Below are 15,527 nucleotides of genomic sequence, written 5' to 3' on the forward strand. Positions count from 1 at the left end.
AATCCAGATTATCAAATTTATTAGCAAGAAATTCTACATTAAAGTGATGAATCACCAAATTGCGCTCCTGAAACTAATATTACACTATTATATTAACTACTAGAATTTAATTAAAAACTTGAAACTACAAAAAAATTCTACCATATTTTAAAATCATAACTATAGTCATTCCTACTTTCTTCCTTGTCTCCATATTTCTCTTCCTTTTTTCTTCCTCCTGCTTCTGCTTCCAATTCTGCTTTCTCTCTCTCTCTCTTCCCCCTCTCTGGCTCAATAATGAATCAATTAAGTCTATGTATTACGTTTTGGCCAAAACTCTTTGGGTCCATATATCGAATACTCATCTTTGTTGTCTTATATGAATTGTAATTATATTTGATTTTTTAAAAAGTAATAATTTATTGAAGAATTTTGTGTGTTTAAACACCTCTCATAGATTTTCAGGGCACCTGGATGGCCCAGTCGGTTGAGCATCCAACTCTTGATTTCAGCTCAGGTCATGATCCCAGGGTTGTGGGATCAATCCCTGTGTTGGGCTCTGTGATGAGCATGGATTCTGCTTAAGATTCTCTATCTCCCTTTGCCTCTCTGCTCCTCTCCCCCACTCATGTGCTCTCTCTCTCTCTTTCTCTGAAATAAAATAAAATAAAATATATTTAAACACCTCTCATAGATTATCATATTTTCTTTATTATTGTCTGAAAATATCTAAATGATTTATGCTGACTGGAATATATCTACAAAACAGAGACTTTTTATTTTCTAGTTTAGTTTGTGAGCACTCTTGAAAATATTTTCCAGAAAGCCTGAAAAAAATACTTCTGTTTGTATAATACAACATTCAGTTTGTATAGTATGATAGTTATTATAAAAATACTAATTCAGTTTTAATAATTATATTATTGAAACTTTGTCTTTTTCTCTTAATTTTTCAAACACTGCAAGTGAAGAGTTATAGAAATAGAATATAATTGTGGATTTATCAATTTTGTATCCAATCTTAATAGCTTTTGCTTTATATTTTAATTGTATGTTTTTAGTTTACATAATTTTAGGTTCAGCATGCAGTGCCTTGAATTTTGCCTTGTTTGATGTTAATATCACAAACCATGTATTTTTGGTACTTTCTTATAAATGATTTCCTATTTTAAAAAATATCTGTCCTTAGCCCTTTAAAATAGCAGTACTTTGGTATACCACTAGAATTTGTGCAGGCTTTTTCCAGTATCTGGAAAACCTACCCTTAAATACTCACTCGGTTCACTTTTATTTATCTTGTATACTACACCTTCAATATTTCACTATGATTAATCCACCTGTTGAAAGCATTCACAGCAATGTTCTTCTCTTTTATAACACATTAAATCTGTAATTTAATTTTTTTTTCTCAATTAGAACATCAGCTCTATTAACAGAGAGACTAGGCCTGTTCTAATTTGTGTCCTATATCACTGAACACAATGTCTGACACATGCTAGGCACTCAGTCAGTACTCACTGAGAGAATGAATGGAGATAGGAGGAAATGTGTCTAGTCACCCCCCCTTTTTTTAATAAACAAACAAAAAAACCCCACCCATACAAAGATAAGTCTAATCATGGCTCAGCCTTGCCTGAGCCTACAGAAGAAAATTTATTATCTGCTGCATGGTGTACAAAAGACTTTGTTCATCTACTCATGGAAAAATTCTCCGGCCTCATCTTCTTTTGTGCTTCAAATAGACTCAGTTACTTAAATTTCTCTGAATACAGTAGTTAGTTCTCTCTTATGGAGGGGATATGTTTCAAGACCTCCAGCAGATGCCTGAAACCCCTTATAGCACTGTACCCTAGGTGCACTGTGTTTTCTTATCTGTACATACCTATGATAAAATTTAATTTAGAAATCAGGCACACCAAAAGGTTAGCAATAATAACAAAATAATTTTAATGATGTACTGTAACAAAAGTTGTGGAAATGTGGTTTCTCCCTATCTGTCTCTCTCTTAAAATATCTGTTTGCACCACACTCGCCATCCTTCTTCTTGCGATGATGTGAGATGATAGAATGCCTATGTGATGAGAGGAAGTGAGGTGAATGACATAGATAGACACTGAGACTACCACTGATATTCTGATGGTACTTCCGGAGCAGGATCATCTACTTCCAGACCGAGGTTAACTGCTGGTAACTGAGGTCTGTGTCCTCTCCTCACAAATAGGATCTATCATTTTCATATTCATTTCAAGAACACTGTAGACAACAAGAATAGCACCACAAAATGTCCTGAAGGGAAGCATATAGCATGCATTCAGATTTGGATAAATAATCATAAAGAATTTAAAATGCCAAGAATTACAAAAAAAAGCTTACTTTACACAAATTTATTTTTAAAAAATACAGCAGGTTTTGAAAACTGGATGACTTGGGCCGTCAGCATCTGTCTAAGAGTGCTGGACTACCGTGTTGGCTCTGCTGCATTCATAAAGGGCTTCCGTTAAAAAAAAAAAGTGCTTTAATATGGCTAAAATATTCAGGGAATATTTAATTGTGCATGAGATTTTACATCAGTCACACTTTCTTTTGACATCTTATTTTGCTTAGAAAGCATAAAATTTGGGCAACATTGAATTGGTAATGGAGGCAGACATTTCTCTGAGAATATTTCTAATTGGTATTTATTTCATTATTTCTATCTCAATATTTTAACTCTATTGATTTAATCTCGGTATAATATTTAATAAAACTATTTTCCAAAAACAATTTAATCTGAACCATTATTGTGCACTGAACTAAGTAAGATATAGTTAGAAATACAGTAAAACCTTGGGTTACCAGTAACTTGTTCTGTCAGTGTTCTCCAAGACGAGCAAACATTTCTAACACATTTTAACTTGATAAATGAGCAATGTTTTGCAATATGAATATTATGCAATGCTGAAAGTCACATGATCGCAGATGAGTCAATGGGTCTTGAAATTTGTTTTGATATAAAAGTGCTTTGAATTACAAGCATGTTTGTGGAACGAATTATGCTTGCAAACCAAGGTTTTACTGTATTTAATTCTGTTTGGTTTAAAAAGTGAAAGCAGGCTACTTAAAAATAGGCTACTGCTATGTTCAAAACCTTTAATTACAAGAATTCTTCTTGCTCAGGAATATTGCATATTATGTAGTTATATTACATATTGTGATTATTGAGAATTTTTAAAATACATTTTTTTTCAGTTAGCAACTTTTAACTATACTGTCTTTAGTAAATAGTTTTAACTACCAATATTTGTTCTAAAGATGTATTTCAATAACATTAACCTAACTATCCCATTCTTTCCAGTGATGCATAAAATGTTTTTTGTTTATTAGCAACATCTTTATTACAAAGAAGAATCGACAATTTCAATAAATGAAAAGAGCATTATTAGCTAGTACCAGCATTTTACTGTTTTGTTAATTCGAAGTAGTTTGTTGAATTCAACATCACTTTTATGTACATGTTCTATCTTAGAGATTGTGACCTCTTTAATAGTTATTTATATTAGTATGCAATTGAACCTCTATTTACTTATTTTTCTTTCTCTCCTTTTTCTTTTTAACATGCTGCAGTAGCTAACATATTATGGAGAGAAGAAGGTACTAAATTCCATTATTTTTATATTGTGATTATTTTGTTTAATTTTTAGTAGATTTGTTGACTATGTTTTAGTAATGACCTTATTCATTTTTATGTTGACTCAATATTTTCATTTGACTATAAATCAATATTATTTTGTGAAACTGTTACCATTAAAATATTTATTACTCTTCATCAGCTTGATTTATTATCCCTATATAACCAGAGAGGTACATTATAATATATTGAAATGATTTTAAGAGTTTAAAATTATGTCAAAAAATAAAGGCAAACTTAAACATTAACTTCCATAATAAACCCTGATTTCGATTAGAAAAAGAAAAATTATAAAAACTATTACCTTATCAAGGAAATGTAATAAATTATTTAAGAAAATGGATGATAAACTTGAAGGATCTAGATTCAAATCTAGATTCCACTACCATATAATCGAGGGCCCCTTAATGTCCCAATTTTCTCATCTCAAATATAAGGATAGTTGTTAATACTCAGTAGGGTTATTACCAGTTCCTTAAACATAGTCTATACTGAATAAGCAGTTTCCACTTCCATTTATTATTGTTATTATTTTTCTTATTCATAAAAACCAGGGAGAATGCATTTGGCCAGGTACTCATGTGCTTCACTTAAATTCTTAGGAGAAAAATGTAGTAAGTCATCATTAGAGTTCTGGTAAGCAATGACCAAAATATTGCCTCACACTTGATCCTATACAAACTTTTTCTTCCCTCATTATAATGGGCTTCCTAAATGAATTGGAGTCATTGCCACCTGCGAGGGCTGTGTCTCATAAGCTTCAAGTAATTTGAGAATTGAAGCATCTCAGTTTTGTTCTCAATGATGAGGCATACCACCATTTCCCCCCCCCTGTTGGTATTTGTTGCTTCTCAAATCTTTTGTATGGGCTTCTTCAAAGTCTGGTTTTCTTTTTTTTTTTTTTTTTTTTTTTTAACGTTTATTTATTTTTGAGACAGAGAGAGATAGAGCATGAATGGGGGAGGGTCAGAGAGAGAGAGACACAGAATCCGAAACAGGCTCCGGGCTCTGAGCTGTCAGCACAGGGGCCCGATGCGGGGCTCAAACTCACGGACCGCGAGATCGTGACCTGAGCCGAAGTCGGCACTCAACCAACTGAGCCACCCAGGCGCCCCCAAAGTCTGGTTTTCTGAAGAGGTTCTAGTGTAACTATACCTTCTCATTTTATTCCACTTAGGTAGTTCACAGCTGAACATACAAATGTAATCATTGTTGAAACTAGCGTTAACATGTCTGTTAAACATTTCTTTATATTCTCTTCCCTCTTGAGATCATATAATATATCTCCTGAAATTTTAAAAATTAATTTCATGTTATCGAAATGCAAGGAACAAAACTTAAGTAGTCAGAGATCAGGTAGCACAGATCTGACTTTTGCTGGTTAATTGCTGGTAAAAACTGGATGTATTATTTTACTTCTCTGAGCCAGATTTTCTAACATATTGCTTGAAATACAGTTGTCACTCCGCTTGCAAATTTGTGATATATGAATGCCCTCAAAGTATGTGAAACAATGCTTTCTTATAATTTGACTATGATAACAATCGTGAACATGATTATTTTATGATTTGAATATGAATAATAATATGATATTTTTCAGGCTACCCTTAAAATTATAGGAGACCTCCAGATTAATTAAAATGACCCTGAGATTCATTATATGAAACCATTTTTATCTATTTAAAATTTTCCTCTGTTAGTTTTTTAAAATGTATACTCTCAATAATTATTTTCCATCAACCAGTGATTTGCTTACTTTTCATAACTTTGTTTGACAGAGAATATATCTTGAGGAGTAATAGCCATTTAGTCTATTTCGCAGATAATTTGAAGACCTGTATAAGTAAATGTCTTTGGGTAAAGTTTTTAAAATCTTTTATTTCATGTGCAATTATCATCAGAGTCCTTTGTTGTTTCTTAGAATAAACAAGATTTAACATAGTATATTTGAGAAAACAATATGCCTGATTTAGATTCATAGTCATCTGTAAATTATTTTTTACAATGCTGCAGTTATTGGCAAGGCATTACAATTAGAAATGATTGCATATAATAATAGTAATGGTGGCCAGCTTGAGAAATCACTGAATACTAACAGTACGTACAATTATTTCATAAAAAGTAATTAAAGTAACAGCCAACTGAAGCTTCCAAATTAATTTTTCTACTTTTATTTTTAAAGGATCAAAAATAACAAATATGAACTACATAACTCTGAGAGCCATTTTTATTTCCACATGTAGTAATGCTCCTTGTTTGTATGCTTGTGTCATTGTCGTGGCCAAGAGAAATTTACCCAAGAGAAAACCAGCTGGGGAATTCCAGTTTCTGGCATTTTAAGATTAATATTGAAAAGAGTTAAAAATGATAAACCTCTCATAATGTCATTTTACTTCTAGGCAAGTATTAAAACTATAAAATTTTATAACTGAAAAATTACTTTTTTAAACATTAACATCAGAATCTAGCTTAGCCAGGGTTTTGTAATCTGAATTGATTTTACTGAATTTAATGTGTATTATCATACTAATTACACAGATATTTAAGCTTGAAGCACAGCGTCCTCTACTTCTATGGGTTCTTCCACTCCTTTTCTAGCCATCATTGTGGCTTGCAGGAGTGCAGGAAGACATTATTAAGAGAGGAAATATCCACCTCATTTAATGACAAATATTTTAAAGAGCCTATTAAATGTAAAGCACTTTGAAAATACTGGAAATATAAAGACTGGAATATTTTCCCTAAAGAAAATTTCAATCTAGTAAGTTAAAGTCTAAGTCATTCTTGTTGATAACTGACTTTATGATGTGATTTGAAAATACACATTAAAAGATCGACTGGTTTTCTTCCACAACATTTTTATGATCTTGTAATAAAATGTAATCTAATAAATTGTATATTAATATTTGTTTGTAAACAACAATTTAGGAATATATTATATGGTCTAACTTAATAATATGTGTTTTGGTTTGTATAAGCGCTGAATTAAAGGAAATTAAGCCATTTTATTCACTGATGAATTAATCTTAACTTTTAAATATGCTAATTTCAAGCGCCTAACACAGATGTAAGGTGGTTCGTTATGTAGGATAGCATTTCCTAAATTTGTTAGAACATGGAATTATTTTGATGAATATCTATAGGATCAATATTGAATAAAGGCTACTTTGGGATATAGTGGATTTACATGACATCTAATGATTTGAAAGTCAAAAATATAACTTCTATGTTATTAAAGATTGTCCCTTCTAATCTTTGTAAATATTTATGAATCTACTCAAACAACAATATGGAAATGATTGAAACAAATCAATATAATTAACACCTACCGACACAAGATACAAATAGAAAGTTGCAGGGAAATCTTACAAAAAGCTTACATGTTACACCATGATCTGATCACAAAGCCTTGTGATCTGTAATGTCACCAAACTGGGGAAAAAGAGATATGGCAAACAGGTCAGTTTTTAACTTCTTCAGCCTGAAATTATTCTTGTTTCATTGGCCTAACTACTATGCATTGTAAGGGAGTTTGAAAAATATAGACTAATATATACCAACTTTGTGAGTTCCATAAGCTTCTCATATATTTTTAGAGAAAAAAAAATGCTAAGGTTCTCAAGACCAGATTGCTGCCTCACAGTAATATTGAGAAGTTATTTAAAATTAAAAAGGATTTTCAGAGCATAAAATTCTAAATTCATGAAACTTAGAAAGTTACAGCATTGTGGAGAGGTAGAGACCATGCCTTCTAACGGTCAGTACACGATGCCAATTAAACCATGATCAAGCTCTCGATATTTTCATTAGCCAGTTCTACCCTTGCTTTAAATACTAACATCAACCTGGCCTTTTGTGTATTTTAAATTATTTCATTAAAAAGTTTTCACATCACAATTGTGATCTGACAAGAGATATCCATTTGCAGATGTATGTGTATATACATATACATATTTATGTATGCTAAATGTGTATATATATACATACATACTCATGGGTGTATATACAAAGATATACATAATTCCAACTAATATTAATTATATGACAAAAATACTCTATTATAACCTTTGCTATGTTAATCATTAAATATGATATTAATCATGCAGATTTGTATTCAGCTTTTTCAGCATATCTTTGGAAGTTCAGGAAATGGTATACTGACTCAAAAGGACTGGTTTTACATAATGTCACTCTGACCAATCAAATAGTACCCACTTGCTGAATTAATAGTGCCCAGTGCCCAGTAAAGAGCATGACCACTTGCAAAAAACTTTCTAGCGAGAATGAAAGTAAGTTTTCATTACTTATTTATTTTGAGAGAGAAAGAGAGAGTGCATGTACGTGCAGGGGAGGAGGGGAGGAGCTTTGAGTGTGAAAAAGTTTTTAACTCCAGAGACAAAGATATAAAACGGGAACATTCGTGAACCAAAACCTTTCCCTGCTAAGTTATTCAAGGTGAGACATGCAATATGGACTATCTATCTATTCTTGCTTATATTTTTCTTTAGCTAAAAAAGATATTTTTTTCTATATTTCAAAAAAAATAAGCTCAGCATCTTTATAAGGTGAAAATAATAATATCAACCAATGAAGGACTTTATAACACTAAAACTTATTGAATTATCTTTTGATTGGTTACCAAATCACTGCATCATATGATTATAATTTGCTCTTGACTATAATTTGAATGTTAAAGCAGTGGCAATTTAAACAGAGAACGACAAACATCACCACAAAATAGCTTTTATTACTATCTTTTGCCATCGTTATCCATCCAATAATTACAAATTATCCACATTTTATTGTTGATATAAATTACGTAACATATACGCTATATATAAGAAATGATCCAATTATATTATCTTGGTACATGGTTATTCTTCAGCAGATAGCCTCAAGAGACAGCAATGTGCATTATATCCACTTTTTTCTCAGTCTATTTCATGTATTTAAAGGTGCAGTATTGACTAGAAATTCCTCTAGGAAATACTTCCTTTTTACAAGACTGCAAGTAATTCTTGCTTACGTCCTTTCTCTGTATAGAAAGAAAAACAAAGCAAAAAGAAAGCTCACAAGGAACAAACAAATTATGGATCACTTTCTAGAGCCTCTATACTCCATTAGATTAACAATCGACCTGGAAAAGACAAAGTACATGTGTCTGTCTTCACCAGGGGATGAAAAAAGAAACAACAGGCTGCACATATTGCAAATCTTTACTGTGACTAGAGTGGTGAAGCTTTTACTGAAGCCAGGAACTTTTGTAATATACTGCAATACAACGCATTCATGAAGAAAGAATTGTAATTGAAACCTAAATGGTTATTAAACTTTTTTTCAGACTCAGAACCCCTTTGCTCTCTTCAATATTATTGAGAACTCAAAAGCTTGATTTTATGGGGTTACTACTATCCACTTATATTCACCATACTAGAAATTAAAACTGAGAAAAGTAAAAGATGTTTATTTATTAATTTATTGAAATAAACCATAATAAACTCCTTATATGTACCCATAACTAAAACTGTTTTAAAGCTATATTTTTAAAGCTACATTAGAAAAATGAAGAGATTCACGTTTTGCATTTTGCAAATTCTTTTCATGTCTGGCTCAATAGAAGATGCTGGATTCATATATTCTGCTTCTGCGTTGAATTGTTGTGATATCACTCATTATATCACATGTCATGTAGCCCCTTGAAAACTACCCTCTATATTTGGAAGAATCTAATGTGTGAGAATGGAAGAGAAAAATGCAAATGACACCTAAGTATCATTATGAAAATAGTTTTGAATTTGTAGACCCCCTGAAAGGATCAACTTCAAGAATTCCTACTAGAAAATGCAGTTGAGTTTTAGCAGGCTCATGGATCCATAGAATTTGATAACATAGAAAACTGAAATGTAGCAGTATATTTCACAGTGTAGATTTGATGAAAACATGAGAACAGAAATCAAAATCTGGTTATATACCATTTTACAATTTTTTTCTACTAATTTTTAAAAGAAGAGGTAATGTCAGTCATAAAAATAGCAACAGTACCATTTTTTTTTTCAAAATTTACCATGCACCAGTCACTGCTAAATGTTTTACATTCTCCATTTAATCTAATTCTTATAATAGCTGTATGACATAAGTATAATACTTATCTCCAAGCTTGAGATAGAGAATTTCTCACATAGTCTGAGTAACTTTCCCATGGTACAACACTTAGCTCTATTGCCATGATTGATCTTTGAAATGTGTGAACCCAGAAAATGGAGTTTATCTCTCTTTGTTACTGTCTCTCATCTAAACAACAACAACAAAAAGAAGTTTGGTCATGACAACTTAATAATTATAGTGAACATACACAAATATATTATTATTTTCTTTATAAATAAAGCTAATGAATGCTCTAAATGCAAATCTGTGTCTTTAACTACCAACATCTCCATTATTGGGTATTTTTTATTATTCTGTGCCCAGTATAATCATAATAAGTGTTTATATGTATAATATTATAGCAGTAAATTTAAAAATAAACACATCTGTATCACATATTCAGATCATAAATTCTGCTGCTAAAACCTACAGAAAACTTAGTTTAAAATATTTCTCTAACCAGAAAAAGAAAAAGGAAAACACATCTCTTGTGAGTGTAGAGAAGAGTAACTCATAGATGGCTCTAAAGGTATACATAAAATTTTAATTGATAGCAGGAGAGTGATTAAAAACTACTCGTTTTATAATTATTATTTTAGCTAACATATATGGTATTTTGCTGGCATTACTATTCATAAACACTGAAAAGTTATATTTCCATTGAAAATAAAAAATTCAAGAACAAACTAAACTTTGCATAATGAAATCTGTATTTCTTCAATAGTTTGTAACCTGGGAAGCAGCTGTTTTTGTAACAACACTGAATGTGTTATTTATATTTTAAAAAGTAAGAAAATAGACTTGAGATTTGAACAAGTGATTTGGATGGATTAAGTGGGTTTTAGAGGAAAATACATCTTAGAAACTTCATCAATTGTTCTTAGAAACAATTCAGCAAAATTCCACTGACTGCATTGTATACAGAATATGGTAAATGACATAATGAAAGATTCCATTTGAGTCAGGGCAGAAAGATTGAAAGATTCCATTTGAGTCAGGGCAGAAAGATTTCATGAAACTTTGCACTCTGGACTTAGAGTATTTTTCATATTCAAACACATTCAAATTCCTGATTCTGGACCAGAATTTTGCAGTAGCTGAAGGAAGGGAGAGTCATAGTCATTAAACATTTTGGGAGCTTTATAATAATCATGAAACATAGTTAACTGACACAACTAAAAATTAGACACCACATGACTACATTATTATGTTTACAAGTTTCAACAACCAAAAAAATTGATAGTCACCAACATGTAGTTCACGTCAATCCTATGTTAATGCTTACATGGAAGCTTGCTGATATGAATCAATTGTTTTGGCATAAAATCAAACTTTTTAAAAGTTTTATCCTTTGGGCATAGAATTTATATTCATCTGTGTATAAACATAATTATAAATAAGAGCTGACAACTACTAAATTTTATTTTCTGAAAAATATTAAGTTTAAATTAAAATTATTAGAAATCATGAAAAAATTAAATTTTATGAAAATTTATGAATTAAATTCTATGAAAAATACGACTTGAATTTAGTTTTTGCTACTTTTGCTACTGTTCAGAAATATTCCAACATACTGTAGTGCTCTCTGGAATTATAATACATAATAACTGATAAAGATTGCATCATTTTAAAATAGGAGTACTATGAAATATTTATAAAGCAATAAGATGTGTGAAAATTATCTGGAGTCACTTAAAATGCATAACTGTACTATATAGAAATGATTTCATGTGTTAAAAGAAAATTATAACCACTATGTATAAACACCAATAAAGTTATAATCGTACTTGAATATATTTTCCTCTAAATCATAAGAATAGATGGATATGTGGCTGGATGGACAAAATTGGTGATCCTTTTATTAACTAGGAACATATTAGATAAGAATAAATGTGGCTTAAGTTGAATAAACAAATATTTTTATGAATCAATACACTTTTATTATGATCCTTAGGCTTGACTTAAAAAACCTTGCAGGTGTTATCAATCAAAATGAAATGATGCTTGGGGAAATTTTTTTGTATTTAAATAAATTTTTTTCTTTATAAATATTTTTAGAATTTAAACATTTAAAACAATAATGGTTTGGCTTTTCAAACTACTGAGATTTGAATATCATTACTTATCTTTTAAAGAGGTCATGCTATCATTGAATTGTGCATGCTATAGTTAGATTGAATACATACAATTGTGCAAAATAGTACAGCCAGAGAGGGAGCTATTCAGGTGAAGATCAGAAGAAAAAGAACTATATGTGCTAAGGACTGGCCATGTTGGAACAAAGCAGAAGCAGAGGAAACAGAGAACAGGTGTGCAGGAGTATGTGAAAGCCTCCCACATGCAGGCATCAGTTAACCTTACCCACATTCCCGGTGTCTGATTTGTAGCATCCTGCACCTATCAGGAATGGATCAGTAAAGTGAGATGAATTTCTGAGATATCAAATACCCAAATCTGTGGTGTGAATAAATTAAAAGTATGATTTCAATCATTTACTGAAATTTTCCTAAGAGCGTAAATTAATACAAGTTTTAAAGTATGGAAATGGATCCCAAACTTGGCCAGTGTAAAAACTGAAATCTAAGGCCTCATATATGATTATATTTACAAAAATTACTTTAGGAAAAAATATATTTTCTCCAATCTGGAAGACTTGGTCTTTTTCTTTCTAAAAGTCTTTATGTAAACAAAACTTCTACAAAGAATGAAATTTTATTTTCCCTAGGGAACTCTAATAATTATATACAATAAATATAATTCTTCAAAAACTATTTTTATTTTTTAATCAACACCTATTAAGTGGGGAAGGTGTCAGACATAATCTATATGTCAAAGAGTTTATAATTTCCATTTCTATGTGAAACATTTATTGAATTATACTAAAGAAATCACTGAATTGCAGATTAGAGACCATAAAGAATGTTGCATAATATCACAAAGTTGCTTTGGTATAAGGTAAAGGATTCATATGGTTTGCTTTATTAACATTATACAACTTTACAAATCGATCTCCTGCCAGTACTGGGAGGAACGCTGAGTTTTGGTTGTAAAGATTTCTGATAATTTTATTTTGAACTTTTGAATGTGTTTTTATTCCTAAGGTCTGGGAATTGGGAACATGTTCTATGTTTTTTATGAAGATGGAATCAAAGTGATACAACCCATAGAATGTGAATTTCAGAGGCACATTAAGCCTAGTGAAAAGCTCCTTGGATTTCAGGCAAGTATTTAAAAACTTCCTATGCAGTTTTATGCAGCAGATTTGTTAAGTAGAATTATATTTTGGAAACACAATGAAATCCATGCGTGTATGAGAAGTTTGGGGAGGAAAATATTAAAACTGTGAGACAGGCTGATATTCTATGCAGGTTTTATACTTGAGAAGGAAAAATAATATGTTGTATATTCCTAATTACTTGCTCTAATTAAAATAAAGGCAATAGTAGTGAAACGTGTAGAATGAACACAGCATAATAACTTTACCTGCTCCTTAATTTAGAATGTCTCCCATCTGGGTAGGCAATGGTTATTTAACAAAATAAAAGAAAATAACATGCAAATAATCTGATGGGAAACGGGGGTATATTAGCTGCTTTATAAATATTGATTCCCCTTTATTTTTCATCTCATTTTTATGAGGTCTCAATGGAATGAATGCTTTAGATTTATATGGGAAAATATCAATTCTTTTATTTATAAATATGTATCTTACTCTTCTTAGAAAGATTTTTTTCTGTAAAATATTGATATAGCATTCTGAAAATAAAATAATGTCTAACAAAATGGGGATTAATCATACATATTAGGGATTACATTTTTATGAGATGATAAATTATAATTATGTTTACATTGTCATAGTTCTATATATATCTCCACATAAACATGTATACACCAAAATATGTAAGATTAAAGGTATCTATGTTATTTATGTGTTCCCACACAAGTTTGGACATGCACCAAACTCCCCAAATAAGTTAAAATATTGGTAGACTTAATCATGGATCCTCTCCCAATACTCATTTTAAAGGTTAGCGTGGCCATGAGATATGAGTAAAATAAATATTTAATAATTCCATTGTTTAGATTTTTTACTTTCAACTCCTATTTTCAGCCTACCAGTAGCCAGTGTTGTCTTATGTTGATGTATGGAGACAATTCACATCTTATTCACTAAAATGAGAAGAAAAATATAAGTGGGATAAGATAATTGAGCTTCCCTCCAGCTATTTTATAGGAAAAACATGTCTTATTTTATTTTATTTTTTTAATTTTTAAAATTTATTTTGAGAGAAAGAGACAGAGAGAGGCGACGGGGGGGGGGGGGGCAGAGAGTGAGGGGAGATGGAAAATTCCAAGCAGGTTTTCAGTGCAGAGCCCAACACAAGGCTCAAACCCATGAACCGTGACCTAAGCCAAAATCAAGAGTTGATGCTCCACCAACTGAGCCCTCAGGCACCCCCAAGACCTCTTATTTTAAATGAAGAAAACAATTTAATTCAATATGCCTGTGATTGCTTAAAACAAATGAAACATTTTTTAATTTAAAAAGGTTTCGGTTATAAGCTAAATAGAATTATTATTTTTGCTAAGCTATAGTTTAACAAGGAAGAAAACATTTAAAATTACACAAACAATTTTGTTTTGTTTTATAATCATATAATATCAATACTAAGTCCATTCTGAGTAAGGCATATATGTGTGTGTAAATAAAGACATATAGGAAAATATAAATATTTGCTTGTGATAGAGCAAATCATGCAGTTTAATACCACATTCATATTTTCATAAAAGCATTATGGATGAAAATTCTGGGCTAATACAAAGATAATGTAGCATCCAAATGATTTAAATCAAAGCAAAATAATTTTGTAGGAGAGTGTATCTCTGATTCCTACAGGACCAGCAGTTTTGTAGCTAACTGACACAGATGTGTTTGTCATATCACAGAATTTGAAACTTCGGCGACTAACAGCAATAAGATAATCTGTGATATCCATATTTTTATCTCAAAACCATCACCTCCTGAATTTGATCTGCAAATTTAGAGACAAAGAATTTTCTTCTTACAAGTGTGCTATTTCAGAGTATCAGTAAATGGTTTAATGCAATTTAGTTGAATGCAAGTCTTAAGAATATCCTTTTTTAGAATGTGTTTTGATGGCTCTGGATGAGTTAATTTAATTATTTGGAATCTAAAACTGAGAAAGCAAGCAAAAAAGTGATGTGGAATTTTTGTGACATGTCTTGACAATAGGGATGTGAGTTTACTTACCTGAGTTTCTCTCTTTTTAAAGCCTTTGTCTATATAGACCTTCTTCTAAAACAACTAAAGTAGAAACTATATAGGATCATGCATCTCTCCCTACATGTCTGGGTATATATAGTGAGAAATTACGTATGTACATAGATGTAAATTATATGTAATTTTCTATAAAAATTAAAAGTTGAAGAAGTGAAAACCAAACCCTGTGATGACAGCCTTCACTCATTTCTTTCAACCTGAGAACCATTATCTGCAAACGTCCATCAACAGTGAGTGTCAAAGCAACGGTCATTACTAAAAACTAGTTTACTGCATCAGATTTTCCAAATCATAGTCTCTGGAAATCTTATATTAAGCCTACATAAGAGTTTATGCTAGAAATGCATAGTGCAAAATGAAAGAAAATAAAAGGAAAAAAGTTAGCATTCCTGTATTATAAAAAACAAAAACTTACAAAAAATTTAATACTCTAAT

At 31.0% G+C, this 15,527-nt stretch overlaps 1 protein-coding gene across 3 annotated transcripts in view; it reads left to right on the forward strand.

Annotated features, from left to right (window-relative positions):
- The window catches only part of FSTL5 (follistatin like 5), a 768,518-nt gene that overhangs the window by 656,850 nt on the left and 96,141 nt on the right, over window positions 1-15,527 (forward strand). For 2 of the 3 annotated variants that reach the window (XM_019441101.2, XM_053901159.1), the window contains exons 11-12: window positions 3,583-3,609; window positions 12,892-13,010. In XM_019441101.2, the coding sequence (XP_019296646.2) occupies window positions 3,583-3,609; window positions 12,892-13,010 (146 nt within the window). The remainder of the gene's footprint in view (window positions 1-3,582; window positions 3,610-12,891; window positions 13,011-15,527) is intronic. The other variant, XM_053901160.1, reaches the window with a different exon arrangement.

This window comes from Panthera pardus, unplaced genomic scaffold (assembly GCF_024362965.1).
Source record: "Panthera pardus isolate Hobbes unplaced genomic scaffold, ASM2436296v1 HiC_scaffold_13, whole genome shotgun sequence".
In the NCBI taxonomy this organism is placed as follows: Eukaryota; Metazoa; Chordata; class Mammalia; order Carnivora; family Felidae; genus Panthera; species Panthera pardus.